This window comes from Sus scrofa, chromosome 1 (genome assembly GCF_054392235.1).
Source record: "Sus scrofa isolate SSC_HxYL_T2T_F1_AM1 chromosome 1, Sscrofa_HxYL_maternal_Yorkshire_Landrace_v2.0, whole genome shotgun sequence".
NCBI classification, from domain to species: domain Eukaryota; kingdom Metazoa; phylum Chordata; class Mammalia; order Artiodactyla; family Suidae; genus Sus; species Sus scrofa.
Genome location: NC_139383.1, coordinates 259,312,959 through 259,328,842, shown reverse-complemented (window position 1 = coordinate 259,328,842; position 15,884 = coordinate 259,312,959). Strand labels below are relative to the sequence as shown.

The 15,884-nt window shown below is 37.7% G+C and overlaps 1 protein-coding gene and 1 long non-coding RNA gene across 2 annotated transcripts in view; one reads left to right on the top strand and one right to left on the bottom strand.

Annotated features, from left to right (window-relative positions):
• Nucleotides 1-15,884, bottom strand: part of RAD23B (RAD23 homolog B, nucleotide excision repair protein) — a 45,424-nt gene that overhangs the window by 19,892 nt on the left and 9,648 nt on the right. The window contains exons 2-4 of the mRNA XM_001927866.7: nucleotides 10,054-10,135; nucleotides 6,089-6,168; nucleotides 4,909-5,177 (exon numbers count right to left, since the gene is read on the bottom strand). Of these exons, the coding sequence (XP_001927901.1) occupies nucleotides 4,909-5,177; nucleotides 6,089-6,168; nucleotides 10,054-10,135 (431 nt within the window). The remainder of the gene's footprint in view (nucleotides 1-4,908; nucleotides 5,178-6,088; nucleotides 6,169-10,053; nucleotides 10,136-15,884) is intronic.
• LOC146407133 (uncharacterized) lies at nucleotides 5,053-9,392 on the top strand. The gene is made up of 2 exons (XR_014825683.1): nucleotides 5,053-8,931; nucleotides 9,252-9,392. It is a non-coding gene; the product is annotated as an uncharacterized LOC146407133 (long non-coding RNA).

Here is a 15,884-nt window from a genome sequence, read left to right as displayed (position 1 = left end):
AAGAATTTTCAATCTTAACACTTATTCTGTTCTGCAAATCCATCATTTTAAATGTCCAAAGGTATAAAATAACATCCTTACAGATAGCTTACCATTTAAAGCATACAAAAAAGATAACACACAACTATTTCACTGAAAAAGTTTACAATAAAAGTTATATAATCTTTAAGTCAAGTCACAGTAAAAGAAATATCAAAAGCTATACATGATAAACAGCCTATGTTGAAAATGCATTAGACTAGAAAGGCCTGGGAAGTCTTTACATAGTGGAATTTCAGTTAGATCTTATAGGTAAGTTTTGAAACTGCAAGAAGGCATTCAAGTCAAGGATCAAAGCACAAACAAAAAAAGCAGAGGCAGGATAAACCCAAGGCATAAAAGGAGCAGTGGGCAGTGTAAATTAAAACATACACACAACACAGCACACGTACATATCTGTCCCAATTTTAGAAACAGTACACCTCAGTTCTGAGAAAATCCTACAGCATAGCAAAAGCAATGGAAATACCTAAGTTTGAATTCATTAATTACTCTGTAAGCCTCAGTTTCTTCATCAATACAATGAGGTCAACAATGGTACCCAAGTATCCCCAGGTGCTGTGGGTAGCATTATTGCTAGTAAAGTGCTTGGCAAAGTCCTAGTAGCATCATAACACCCAACATGATTGTTATGATTTTAAAAATCCCTTGGTATAATTTTTATATTTATTTATTTTATTTTATTTTATTTCTAGGGCTGTACCTGCGACATATGGAAGTTCCTGGGCTAGGGCTAGGAGTCTAATTGGAGCTGTAGCTGCCGGCCTACCCCACAGTCACAGCAACACGGAATCTGAGCTGCGTCTGCGACCTACACCACAGCTTCTGGCAACACCGGATCCTTAACTCACTAAGCAAGCCCAGGGATTGAACCTGAGTCCTCACAGATACTAGTCAGGTTCGTAACCCTCTGAGCCACAATGGAAACTCCCTTTGGTATAATTTTTAAAGTATCTTCATTAACTAGATAGTAAAACCAACATGTGTAAAAGGCAAAACTTCAAAAAGAACTATACACTATGGTGTTTAGAACTATCTATCTGCAAATGAATTCTCCTGCTCAAGACCTTTACCCAGAGACAACCACTACCAGTTTCTACATATTGACTAGTGTCTTGTTGTTGTGCGTTTTAACAATTAACGCATGTAAGCAGAGCTACAAGTGCCTCAATTTTCCCCAAAGATGGGTAGTATTTCACTTAAGTGACCAAATCAAATTCTCATTAAGAAATTCCTAGTTTGGATTCCAACCTTCAAATTCTTTCTGTAGTCAAATTTATCAGTCTTTCCTTTTATGACCCTTTTGGGTTTAAAATTATTTTTCCCATGTTCTCCTTTAGTTTATGGTTTCACTTTTACATTAATCTTTCTCCATCTAGAATTTATTTTTATGAGTGTAAGATGGTGATCCATCTTTTTCTAACCTCCAGATGGCTAGACATTTATCCCAATGGTATTTTTCTCACAGTGGTCTGAAATTACATCTTTATATAAGACTTTGTACGTATTTTGGTCTGTTTCTAGTCTACCATTTCACCAGTCTTTCTTCCAAAAGCCATTCTGTTTTTTTTTTTTTTTTTTGATAGGCAAGAAATAGATTTATTAGGATAGAATTCTTCTGAGAGATGCAAGTGGGCAGGCACAGAAGCTCTCCCAAAAGCCATTCTAAGTTGTTTTTTTTTTTTGTCTTTTTGCTATTTCTTTGGGCCGCTCCAGCGGCATATGGAGGTTCCTTTAGGGGTCGAATCGGAGCTGTAGCCATTGGCCTACGCCAGAGCCACAGCAACGTGGGATCCGAGCCGCGTCTGCAACCTACACCACAGCTCACGGCAATGCCGGATCATTAACCCACTGAGCAAGGGCAGGGACCGAACCCGCAACCTCATGATTCCTAGTCGGATTCGTTAACCACTGCGCCATGACGGGAACTCCAAAAGCCATTCTAAGTTGTAATCATCACCATGTATAGTACTAATAATTAATTCTATCTCACAGAAATAGTCCCCTTCATTACTGTTCTTTTATAGAAAATTTGTGCTATTTTTGCACTTTGTTTTAGAATTTCTTTTAAAACATTACAGATAAGACTGAAATGATGTTTAACCACCATTCTTCAATCTTGATTCTTTTGCCTCAATACTTCTCCCTTCCCTGTCCGCGGAGGAAACCACTTTATCAGTTAGTGTGCTGTCCCTCTGCTACTGTTTTTCTACATATTAATATGCTTAACCACAGAAAATATGCAATGATGTTATGTGGCTTTTGTTTGGTTTAGGGTTACTGCCTGTATTGTTCTGCAAATCTGCTTTTTTCACTTGGTAACAAAGCCTTGAAATATGTACTGCATACTTTAACTGCCTTCTATTACTGGATATCAGAGCTCTTCAAACTTTAGAAAGCTTAAGAATTCACCAAGAGAGATTGTTAAAATTCAGACTTCTGGGACCTACCCCAGATAATTCTAGGGAGCCTAAGAATTAATTTCAAACATCAAACTCCCTGTGATGTTGATACTGTTTGTTTACTACCACACTATGAATAATAGCACAATTCCCCAATATGAACAAATCACAAAATCAAGCCATTCCCTTATTAGTGGATCTTTAGGTTGATTCCAATTTGTCTTCAATTACAAACAATACAGCCCTAGTGCAAAAAAGTGCAGTTTCTCTAACACAGATATCAACAAGTGAAATCTGCATTGTAATAGGTGGTTTTTAAAGACAAAACTGACCTAGAGAAACAAATCCCTAACAATGAAATGTCAGGCCAGGTGGTAAAAAAAACTTCTTGACACTCCTCAAATTCACATTGGCATGTCTCATTGAGTTCTGTGCTTTACAAGACATTAAATGTTTTACAGCACAAATGAAGTGACTAAGGTACATTTAAGCAGCTAGTTTTCTGAGCTTCCTTCATCCTTCCCTTCCTGTGCTATCCTTCTCTGAGGTGTATAACTCTGGGGAATAAGAGTAAAGGGATGGTGTACAAAGCTCAAGTAAGGAGGCAACTCTGCAGTCTGCTTTCCTGATCATCAACTCCCTTATGCAACCTCTATAGGTCTGAAAAGGTTCATGATGCTTGAGAACAGGTAAATAAAACTGAACCCTCAATAAGAAATAAGAGATGATAACCGAATTGATGCTATTAGCACATTAAAAGGTATTGATCAATTCAGGAATTCTCATGATATGAGGTTTTTAACAGGAGCTTAAAGAAAAGAAGATATACTGAACCAACTCGACATATTTAATTAAGTTTACAATATTTAAATGATTTGGAAAACCAATTTGCTAAATTTATAAGTTCCCTCCCAGACACAGAACAAATGTAATAGCCTTTTGATGTAATAGCATAACCTGACCCTGGGTTGTCTCCCCCTAGGTAATTAGTGTTGTGTGCATTTCTAGCTGTACCTGCAAGAAGTATCAAGTTAGGCAATGGTGTCTCAGAATGCCTAAAGCAAAGTGCAGCAGGCAGACACAGGGAAAATATTTTATCACCTGAATCCGTGTTCTCCTCTTAGGCAATTAATTCCTTGAAAAGAGGCCTGAGTGAGCAATGAACCAGGTGACTCAAACCCCTCTCAACAAAGCTGACGCAACCTCACTCAAAGGCAAAACACTAAAATGAAGGATCGTGACTGAAGTTTTTTGATTGGTGTATTTATCACAGACATCCTTCTGTGTCCATGTTTCCAACTGCTGCATAGTTTTCCACTATGTCTGGTTCTGATTCCAGGACTTTACTGCCATTGAGGTCCTGTGCTACACCAAAGCCATAAAACACAAACAGCTTCGGTGCCAGCTCACTCTGGAAAGAATACAATTCATGCTCTCAGATAGAAGAGATTCCCCTGTACGATTTCCAGCCAGGAGAACTGAAGCATTTGCTTTGGTTATTTTATTTATCATTAGGGGGAAAAAATCTTTGTCATAAATTACTCAATAATCCTAACTGCCACCTTCCCACAAGAACTTATTTCTTGTTCCCAAAATGTCCCAGCACTTTTTCTTTTGTTTCTGAAGAGCTACATGGGCAAAAACATAAATTTCTACACAAGTTCACAAAAAAATATACTCAGCATTTACTGTGTGCCATGCGCTACTTCACATCTTTCATACTTATTATTTAATCCTTAGAACAACTCCATGAAGTAAGTCCTGCTGATATCCACATTTTACAGACGAAGAAGAAAATCCAAAGATATTAATTTCTTTCCTAAGATCTAACAAATGTCATCCCCAAACACAAAACTATGTAGCAGATGGAAAAATTCTGACATAGAAGGATGTTTATTTTATATATATATATATATATATATATACACGACAATGGTCAGAAATAATATAGATCAATATAAATAATGACTGGGGGATGATGTCAAGTTATTTATGCCAAGCTATAATATAATGTCATAATTCCTCTTTCCTTTTTTTGGCCACACTGGTGGCATGCAGCAGTTCCCAGGCCAGGGACTGAACACATGTTATTGCTGTGACAACACTGGATCCTTAACCCACTGAGGCACAGGGGAACTCATATACTTCTTTTTTTGGTCATTTCCTAACTTTTGTATATGAAATGAATAACAACTCTGACCCTTTTTCTCTTTTCCCTCCAGGGGGCAGGGGGAGGGCGGCAGGGGAAATGATGCAGAGTATATAAATCTAGATTATGGAAATTTAAACAGAGGCATAATGTTTTAGTCAGTCAGGAGTTCAGAGTTTAGAAAATGTTTAACATAGTAGACAGAAAGTTAGTTTGACCAAAAAAAAAAAAAAAAAAAAAAAAACAATCAAAATAAATTCATGAAGTTCTTATACTGAACATATTCCAAGATACAACTTCCTAACACCCAGTTCTTACCTGTCAGTTGATGTTGGGCTAGTAGCCACTGGTGTTTCTGCTGGCTTTTCTGCAGGTTTCTCTTGTTTCGTTGCACTAGCAGGTGCAGGTTCAGAAGATGCTGTCGTTGATGCTGGGGTGATGGATGCAGGAGTGGGAGTAGGAGCCAAAGCAGGGGCTGGGGTTGGGGCCTGAGCCGCAGCTGGTGCTGTGGAGGAACTAACTGTGGTAGTGGTGGCAGAATTTGATTGCTGAGTTGTAGCCGGTGCTGGTGTTGTCACTGCTTTGGGCTAAATATATTACAAAGTAAAATAATGCATTATGACAAAATATTACATTATGACATGATCTCTGAAAGCTACAAACAAATGTAACACTAATACAAATTTGTTACTTGAAAATAATTTTGCAAAGGTGACATAATAAATGATTAATAGTAGCAATCTCATCACTATGTTACTCTTTTTTTAAAGTTTTAAATTTTTTTATTTTTTTAAATTACTCAATGAATTTTACATTTATAGTTGTACAACAATCATCACAACCAAATTACTATGTTACTCTTTCAAAGCTGATGCCAGTATATACTATCAACCTCAATTAGCTTTAGCCAATGGTTTCAGTCTTTTTATCAAGTTAACATGAAAAAGAAGCAAAAGCCAATATTCTAAAATATGCATGATGTTAACCGAAAAAAAAAAGAACCACATAATTCTCTCCCTTAAACTTTATAAACTTCAAATTTCTTGGTTATAAGACTTCCTGTTGTGGCTCAGCAGAAACGAATCTGACTAGTATCCATGAGGACACAGGTTTGATCCCTGGCCTCGTTCAATGGGTTAAGGATCCAGCGTTGCCATGAGGTGTAGTATAGGTCACAGACATGGCTCAGATTCCTCACTGCTGTGGCTGTGGTGTAAGCCAGTGGCTACAGCTCCGATTTGACCCCTAATCTGAGAACTTCCATATGCTGCAGGTGCAGCCCTAATGGAAAAAATATTATACTCAAACCAGCAATATATATAATTATTAGCTTTATAAGTAACCCAAAGTAAACTATTAAAACCTTTAAGAACAACTGAATGCATGGCACTACAGATGTGTATAAACTGTTTCCATTTAAAAGTGTAAAAGTAAGAACTGGGATCAATTTTTAAAAACTCATGTGCATAAAGATACACAGAATGAGGCTGGAACTTACTTTTGTCACCATAACTACCACGAAGTTTTTCTCATCAATTTTATATTCTTTTAGAGCAGTATCATCATTGAGGATTTTGCCTAGTATATTAAGGGGAAAAAAAACAACATACATTACTGAAGATGCAGTAACTTTTGTTCTACATTGAGGTTAAAATAATCACCAATATCAATTCCATCAAAACTTTTGCCAAAGAAAAGCATTAACCAATCAGCCAAGATAAAGACAAATATAAATAGATACACAATTAGTTAAGAAGGAAAAGGCATCTGACTAAATGATAGCAAACATATATAATACAGATCCCTCACAATCTCAATCCTTAAAATTATTACTTATAATAAAAAGACTTGTTGGGTAAGGAAATACTACCTAGGTTCTGAGAAAGGGGAGATCATAAAGACAAATAAAATTCAATACTGGGATGCTAAAGGAATAAGCTATAATCTAGGGTATAAGCTATAATCCTTCCTGATGGAAGGAGAAAAGAACCTCCTGCTCCCAAATAATGGATATCTGCAAAACATAAATGTTCCACTGCTACAAAAGTAAGATACTCACAATGATGTGGTACACAGAAATGGCAAAATGGTACAGAACTGAGTAAGGCACAGGGAATATCTTGCAGAAAGTCTAATGTGAGGTCAAGATTCCTTCAGGTTTCCTTTTCCTTGAATTTAGTTTTCCATTTTTAAAGTTACTGACTCAAAAGCTGCAAGTAGTAAGACAAAAAAGAATAGTGCCTCTAACTGGTATAGGAATGAGAAAACAGGCCAAGACCAGGAACCTGAAATTCTAGATTTACATCTGCCACCAACTAACTGTGCCTCTTCAAATTAGCATTGCTCACCCCAGGGCTAGTATCTCCTCTAAACCACCTCAGTTAAGAAAATACCACACAGAAGTTCCCTTGTGGTGTGGCAGGTTAAGGATCCAGTGGCACACATCAAAACAGCGGCATGGCCTGGGAACTTCCACGTGCTATGGGTGCAGCCAAAATAAACCCCCTCCCAAAAAACAAAAACCTATTAAATTTCTATCTAAAGATCCACAGTACTGATATCTACAATGCCAGCCCTCAGTATTTCTTCTTAAGAACAAAGAAAACAATTTTTTTTTCCACAAAATGTGCATATTAAGTCTTGTTCTCATCTTCTTTTTTTTTTGGCCACACCTGTGACATGTGAAAGTTCCCAGGCCAGGGATCCAAACTGCACCACTCCAGCAAACTAAGCCTCTGCAGTAACGAAGCTGGATCTTTAACCTGCTGTGCCACAAGATAACTCGAGCCTATTTTTAACAAACATTTTCCCAGTTAGTGAGGCTAACTAAATTTGCAGTTTTCTATTCCTATCTTTTACTGCTTTTTAAATTGGGCCATCCACTCCTTATTGACTTGTAAGACCTCTTTTTATAATCTGAATATTAATATTTTCTTTTATGTCACTTATTTATAGTGCCTTTTGACATAGAGTTCTCTATATTTTTTCAGTCAATTTTGGTATTTTATGTAAAAATCAGATAAACTGGAATTTAATTTCACAAGAATGATTCTAAGTACATTAATAAACAGTAAAGTGGTTTCATTTCAATAGATGAAAAAAGATGCTCAGCTTGATTAAAAATACAAAAGCCAGAGAAAGGATAATCTCTTCAACAAATAGTGCTGGGAAAACTGAAGAAACACATGCAGAACAATGATTTTGGACCCATCTTGTATCATTCATAAAAATTAACTCGAAATGGACCAGACTCAAACATAAAACCTGGTACCATAAAACTCCTGGAAGAAAATATAAGGAAGAAGCTCAGCAATACTGGTCTTGGCAGTAATTGTTTTGGCATGACGCCAACAAAAATCAACCAAAAGGACTACATCAAGCTCAACAGCTTTTGCACATCAAAGGAACAACAAAATGAAAAGACAAACTACAGAATGGGAAAAAATGCTTGCAAACCATATTTCAGATATGGGGTTAACATCCAAAACATATACAGAACTTAGTCGACTCAATAATAACAACAATAACAACAAAAACTTGCATTCCCCTCATGCCTCAGTGAGTTAAGAACCCAACATAGTGTCTGTGGGGATATGGGTTCAACTGCTGGCCTCTCTCAGTGGGTTAAGGATCTGGCATTGCTGCATGTTGTGGCACAGGCCAGTGGCTGCAGTTCTGATTCGGCCCCTAGCCTGGGAACTCCCATATGCCGCAGATGCTGTAAAAAGAAAAACAAACACACAAAACGACAAAAGAATCCAAACAATCTGACTAAAAACTGGGCAGACAAATCACTTGTCTCTCCAAAGAGGTCATCAAAACGGTCACCAGATGAAAAGACGCTCAACATCACTAATCATCAGGGAAATGCAAACCAAAACAAGTTATCACCACCTCACACCTCTGAGAATGGCTATTATCAAGAAGACAAGAAGAGCTGGTGAGATTGTGGTGAAAAACGAATCCTTATATTGGTAGGAACATAAATTGGTCCAACCACTACAGGGAATAATTTGAAGGTTCTTCAAAAAATTAAAACCATACGATCCAGGAATTCCACTTTTGGGTATATACCCAAAGAAAATGGAAACAGGATTTTTACAAGACATATGCACTCCCATGTCTACAGCAGCATTATTCACAATAGTCAAGATATGGAAACAACCCAAATGCCCATCAACAGATGAATAAAAAAGATGTGACCCATATACATAATATAATTCAGCCACGAGAAAGAAGATATCCTCCCATCTGCCACAACATGGATGGAGCTTGAGAATGTTATGCTAAGTGAGATAAGTCAAGTACTGTATGATATCATTTACATGTGTAATCCAAAAAGTTAAATTTGTTTTTTTTTTGTTTTTTTTTTTTTTGTCTTTTGTCTTTGTTGTTGTTGTTGTTGTTATTGTTGCTATTTCTTGGGCCGCTCCCGCGGCATATGGAGGTTCCCAGGCTAGGGGTTGAATGGGAGCTGTAGCCACCGGCCTACGCCAGAGCCACAGCAACGTGGGATCCGAGCCGCGTCTGCAACCTACACCACAGCTCGCGGCAACGCCGGATCGTTAACCCACTGAGCAAGGGCAGGGATCGAACCCGCAACCTCATGGTTCCTAGTCGTATTCGTTAACCACTGCGCCACGACGGGAACTCCCAAAAAGTTAAATTTGTAAAAACAGAGTCCTTCATCTTGGTAGTTACCAAGGGTTTAGGGTGTGGGGGAGATAAGAGTAATGGTGTTTAAGGGTACAAACTTGTAACAAGTAATAAATAAGCCATTGAAATCTAATGCACAGGAGTTCCCGTCGTGGCTCAGTGGTTAACGAATCCGACTAGGAACCATGAGGTTGTGTGTTTGATCCCTGGCCTTGCTCAGTGGGTTAAGGATCTGGCGTTGCCGTGAGCTGTGATGTAGGTTGCAGACTCGGCTCGGATCCCATGTTGCTATGGGTCTGGTGCAGGCCGGCGACTACAGCTCTGATCGAACCCCTAGCCTGGGAACTTCCATATGCCGAGCGAGCGGCCCAAGAAACCTTAAAAAAAAAAAAAAAAAAGAAAGAAAAGAAATCTAATGCACAGCATAAGGAATACAAACAATAGTGTACTATAACTAGGTAATGTGATAAACATCACTATTGGCAATCATAGTACTATATATGCATTAATAATACCCTGTATACCTTACACAAAACAAAACCAGCCAGTTATATAAGGCTTACAAAAGGTAAAAATAATAAATAAAACAAGCATCACTGGATGGAGAAATACATAAAGCAAAAGTGAGTAAAAAGAAGACCGAAGGTTAGTAACATTCAAATGACTGTTCATTCTCTGCTTTTATCTGTATAATGTGTTTGACAGAATCAATTTGTATATATTACAGTCTGCAAGATGGCAATCTCTATAAAATAATGTCACAGTAAGCAAGAAAATGGCATTTGAATTTCAGTATTTAATTCATACCTGCATAAATTAATTTTTGACCTGCTACAGGAAAGGCATCTTTCCCCTTTTCAGATTCAATCTTCTCTTTCAGTGCTTTCACCTATTGGAAAAATAAAAAAATTCTGAAAAAGTCTAAACAACAAATGACAATCCAGAATCTGAATGAATGATGTAATATGTTTATACATATTAATGATTCTAAAGCTTAAAATATCATGTCTTTATAATCCTATATCAAAAGACTCATAAAGGTAAATTCTCCATAAAAGTAAACTCTCTAACTTAAAAGGTCTAAGAAGTAAAGTAGTTGTGTCTACAACAATAAAAGTTAAATATGAATGTTAAAGAGCAAATTATTCACTTTAAAAGTGTTTATGTTTCATTATAATCACCTGAGGAAGCATTATGAAAACCAACTTAAAACATAATTTCTGAAGGTGGGGTCTGGACATCAGTGTTTTTTTTTTTTTTTGTCTTTTTGTCTTTTTTTGTTGTTGTTGTTGTTGCTATTTCTTGGGCCGCTTCCGCGGCATATGGAGGTTCCCAGGCTAGGGGTCTAATCTGAGCTGTAGCCACAGGCCTACACCAGAGCCACAGCAACGCGGGATCCGAGCCTCGTCTGCAACCTACACCACAGCTCACGGCAACGCCGGATCGTTAACCCACTGAGCAAGGGCAGGGACCGAGAACCCGCAACCTCACGGATCCTAGTCGGATTCGTTAACCACTGCGCCACGACGGGAACTCCCTGGACATCAGTGTTTTTTAAAAAGCTTTACAGCTGGTTCCAAAGTTTGGCTGAGGCTGAATTACTTAAACATCTTGAACAAGTAGCTTGGTTTTTCTTAGCAAAAGTCTCATCTATAAAGAGGGACTGGGATAGATGATCTTTATGCTCTCTTCAATTCCTAAAATTACATGACAACAGGTTCATTACGTATTTAGAAAATGAGTCCAATCAATTTCTGAAGTAGGCTGACATAGAAGTAAAAAAGGCAAGGAGACATAATGAAACTAAATTTCACTACTTTAAAATCAAGGGAGAAAAATTCCATTTCCATCACTTTGCCAGAATACTTTTGAAAATTGTCTAAGTTGACAGTTCTGAACTTTAAGTAGAAAACTGTCATGACATGGATACAAAGGGAAGGTTCCTCCCCATATCACATTGCTGCTATAAGTAGCAGCTGAAATCCAAAACCAGCTCTTCTGACTCCAAGCTCTAATTAGACCAAAGTATTTAACAAGCGCCACATAAATCACCCTTGCTATACTGAAGTGGGTCAGTAGCATCACTCACTGCCACTCTGATGTTTCCCAAAGTGGAAATTCATTACAAGAATCTCAACCCACTCTATGATTAAGAGTGGGAAATAAAAGATATTCTCTGGAGTTCCCGTCGTGGCTCAGTGGTAACAAACCCAACTAGTATCCATGAAGATGCAGGTGTGATACCTGGCCTTGCCATGGGTTGTGGTGTAGGTTGCAGACAAAGCTCGGATCCCACATTGCTGTGGCTGTGGTATAGGCTGGCAGCTACAGCTCTGATTCACCCCCTAGCCTGGAAACTTCCATATGTTGCAGGTTCGGCCCTAAAAAGACAAGGAAAAAAAAAGATATTACCTAAATTTCTGAGACAGTAACCTTTAAAGACCATCTAGTTAAACCCCTGTATTCCTTCTAGATGCAAGGCCCAGCACACCATTTCCAAGGTGTGGTCCAGGAGTCCTGGAGATTCACAAGACTCTGTTAGATGGGCTGCAAGATTTGCTCCTACTTTCTCACAAGTATACAGTTGTGTTTTCCAGAGGCTACAAAGCATGTGATATGACAAAAGACTGAATGCAGAAGCGGATGAGACTCCAGCTATCTTCTACTAAGCCAAACATTATAGAGATTGATAAAACAAAGACAATGTCAGTCTTCTCAATGCTTTTTATTATTGTTGTTTACACAAATATTAACTATAAAATTTAATGGATTTATTATTTTAAGAGAATAATTAAAAAACCTCCCAGTTTTTTTTAAATGATTTTTATTTTTTCCATTATAGTTCGTTTATAGTATTCTATCAATTTTCTGCTGTAAAAAACTTCCCAGTTTTAGGTTTCTAATACAACAAGTATCAACAAATGTAAGTATATACACGAAAGTTATTTTGGAGTCCTAATAATTTTTAAGTGTAAATGGGTCTTGGAAACAATAAGTTTGAGAATTGCTATCTTATAATGCTACATGGCTTTCCCAAAGTCAAGTGGTGGCAGAATGGTTGAGAGCATCCTATGGGGAATGATAAATTTCCCTCCACACTTCTTTGTTTAGAGAGGTGAGAGATACAATATTTATAACTATGATTGCTACATGAAAATCACAAATGAGTTACAGACCACATGTGTCACTATGAGTGAATCCAGTTCTCACAACAGTACTGTGATTTATCACATAATAGGTACTCACTTATCACTTGCTGAGTGAGTAAATTAACACAGCATAGAAATACGTGAAGAAAAAAGGAAATTAAACAGAAATAAGCAGGAATCTCACTCCCTGACAGATCAAGATGAGCAAGCAATTAAGACAGATTTAATTTATACATGTTTCTATTCAACATAATTTCCACAGAATATATATTTTTAAAGTTTAGCCACAGAGAACATTTCAAGACTTTCAAAAGCCACATTGTAGCTTCACAGATCCAAAAAGAGAAGCAAAAACCAAAAAACCTAGTAACTTAAGGAAAATAGGACAACCAACCAAAAAAACCCCAAATCATTTACTACTAAATAACACTTGCTTCTAAGAAATAAAAACTGTGATTAAAGAATATTAGGAGCATAACAATGAGAACTCTATACACATCAATACCTATACCATGTGGCTAAAAAAAAGTAATCACAGGTCAACTCTATATGTGTTTACTATTAAACAAAGAAGGAAAACTAATAAACTAAGAATGCAACTCAAATAGAAGAAAAATACCCAATGGAAAAATGCAAATAAAGCAAGAGAAATGGTAGAAAATGGTTCTTGTGTCAACAGAAACATGGACAAATGACAGGAGCAGGCAATTCAATCACACAGCTAATAAAAGGAAAAGCTCGACCTCAACAGTAACCAAAAGCACAGATTTTAACCCCAGACACCATTAATCCAATAGATGGTCATACTGGAAAAGACTGTCTTGAATAATTTTTGGTATTAAGTGTGAAGAGATATGCTCTCAGAAATAAGTATTTAGTGATAAAGTGTTTGTGGGCAATATGCCAAAACAACTCAACATCTTTTTGGCGGGGCCAAAGGATTCAACTCAGCAAAATAAGTGCACTAGACTTCATCATCCCCAACTGCTCTTAGAAATTATATAGTAAGTACCAGTCTAGCTCTCTCAGTAACTATTCCCTAAACCTGGTCTTGCATCTCATTAAGACTTTGGTCTCTTGAGCCCTTACTTTCATTTTGATATTTACTGCCAGCTCTACTCAGCTTAGACAACAGTGCCACTGCTATCACTTTCTTCCTTACACTACAGACTTCGTTGTCCTTCTGCTGCTCCCACCAGACAAAATTCTGGAACTGTGCCAACACAAGTGAATTTATTTGTCAGTACGAACATAAAATCTACTTCAACCACTCTGTAGTGTAATAGTCTCCTACCTTACTTACCTAACAACTCTCCCTTTACTATCTAACCAGCTACCTATCCACATTTATAGCCATTCTCCTAAATGCTACCGGAGAAAAGGAACAACAATTTCAAAAGTAGCTGTTTCCGGAGTTCTCCTGTGGCTCAGTGACTTAAGGGTCTGGCATTGTCACTGCTGTGCTCTGGGTTTAACCCCTGGCCTGGGAACTTCTGCATGCTGCAGGCACATCCTAATAAAATTTCAAAAATTAAAAAAGAAGAAAACACAATAACACATACTCATATGCACACATAAATAACACACAGAGTTGTTTCCACATTAACGAATGTAGCTGCATATTTCACATATAAAAACAATGTCTTATAAATTATGTATCTAGAAGTTTCTGCTGTGGCACAGCATCTTGGGAGTGCTGGTACACAGGTTCGATCCCCAGACTGGCAGGGTGGGTTAAGGATCCGGCACTGCTGCAGCTGAGGTTTAGGTCACAACTGTGACTCAGATCTGATCCCTGGCCCGGGAACCCCAGATGCCATAGGGCGGCCAAAAGAGAAAAAAATAAAAATAAATAAGTTATAGTTCTAGAGTGGTATGATGTTTTGCATGTCAGTTTTCTTCACTTTTGCATAAGATTTCTAGGACTATTGCTTGTTGATGAGATTAGCACCCAGCTTCCTCAATGCTACAGTATATTTTCCTTACTACTTTCCTTACAGATCTCCTTATACATATATATGTACAGGAAAAAGAATTATGCAAGCTTTAATGGGAAGCACTGAAATATGGAGACTGAAGGAGTAATAACCACGTGCCAGGGCAGCGTCCAAAAAGCTTCACAATATTTAACTCATTTATTCTGTGCTAGAATTCCATTTACTGGCTACTCAGAGAGAAGCTGGTATTTGTGAGCACTGATGCAGGCCTTTTGAGGCAATCTGCCAGCCTTTGAGCCAATGATTCCATATCTAGGAGTCAATGCTAAAGAGATACTCACATAAATACTTCAAAGATATATGAACAAAACATGTCCACTACACTACTGTTTGTAATACTGAATGTAATACTGTTTGTAATGCTGAATGGCAAAATACATTATTTTTCATGTGTTCATTGGAATATTTTCACAATACATTAAGAATGATAACCAGGAGTTCCGTCATGGTGCAGCAGAAACAATCCGACTAGGAACCATGAGGTTACAAGGGTTCAATCCCTGCCTGGCCTCGCTCAGTGGGTTAAAAGATCAGCGTTGCTGTGAGGTGTGTTGTAGGTCACAGTCACGGCTTGGTTCCCATGTTGCTGTGGCTGTGGTACAGGCCAGCAGCTGTAACTCCGACTAGACCCCTAGCCTGGGAATCTCCATATGTTGCAGGTGCAGTCCTAAAATAAAATAAAAGGAATGATGACCATATCAAAGGTAATCACTGAATGAATGCACCTAAAAATGACTGAATGAAATCTTTACAATTATCTTTAAGGGACAAAAGCTGGTTGCTAAGCAACTGATTTTTAAAAACATAGTGTTCTGTTTGTATTATTATATTTACATATTTAAAGAAAATGACTAGCAGCATATATAGAGTCCAAAAGTGGTTACTTTAATACAAGAGCCTTTCACTTTTTAACTTTATCTACTTTACTTACTATAAAAAAGCTGGGATCATCTTAGAAATTAAAGGGAAAATTTAAGTAGTGTAAAAGAAAAAAAACTTCACTGTACACCCCCTCCCAACCATTGTTTACCAATTATTACATAAGAATATACTGCAACTATGAGTTCCCTTGTTGCAAAGCAGGTTAAGGATCTGGCATTGTCCTGCAGCAGCTCAGACCACTGCTGTGGTGCGGGTTTGATTACTGGCCTGGGGATTTCTACATGTTGCAGGCGAAGCCAAAAAACAGAAAACAAAACCAACCAACCAAAAAAAAACCCCTCTGCAATTCAAGAGATTTCATTAAAGAAAATTCTGGATAGTAGTTCTAATACTACATAGCCAAGTAAGTTAAAAAAAGGAGTAGAGTTTCCACTGTGGCAAGTGGGTTTAGCATCTGACTGCAGTGGCTCCGGTGGCTAGAGAGGCACATTGGGTTAAGGATCCAGCACTGCTTTAGCCATGGCATAGGTCACAGACGCAGCTCAGATTCAACCCCTGGCCCGGGTATGGTCATTAAAAATAGTAGTAATAATAATAATGATAGTAACAG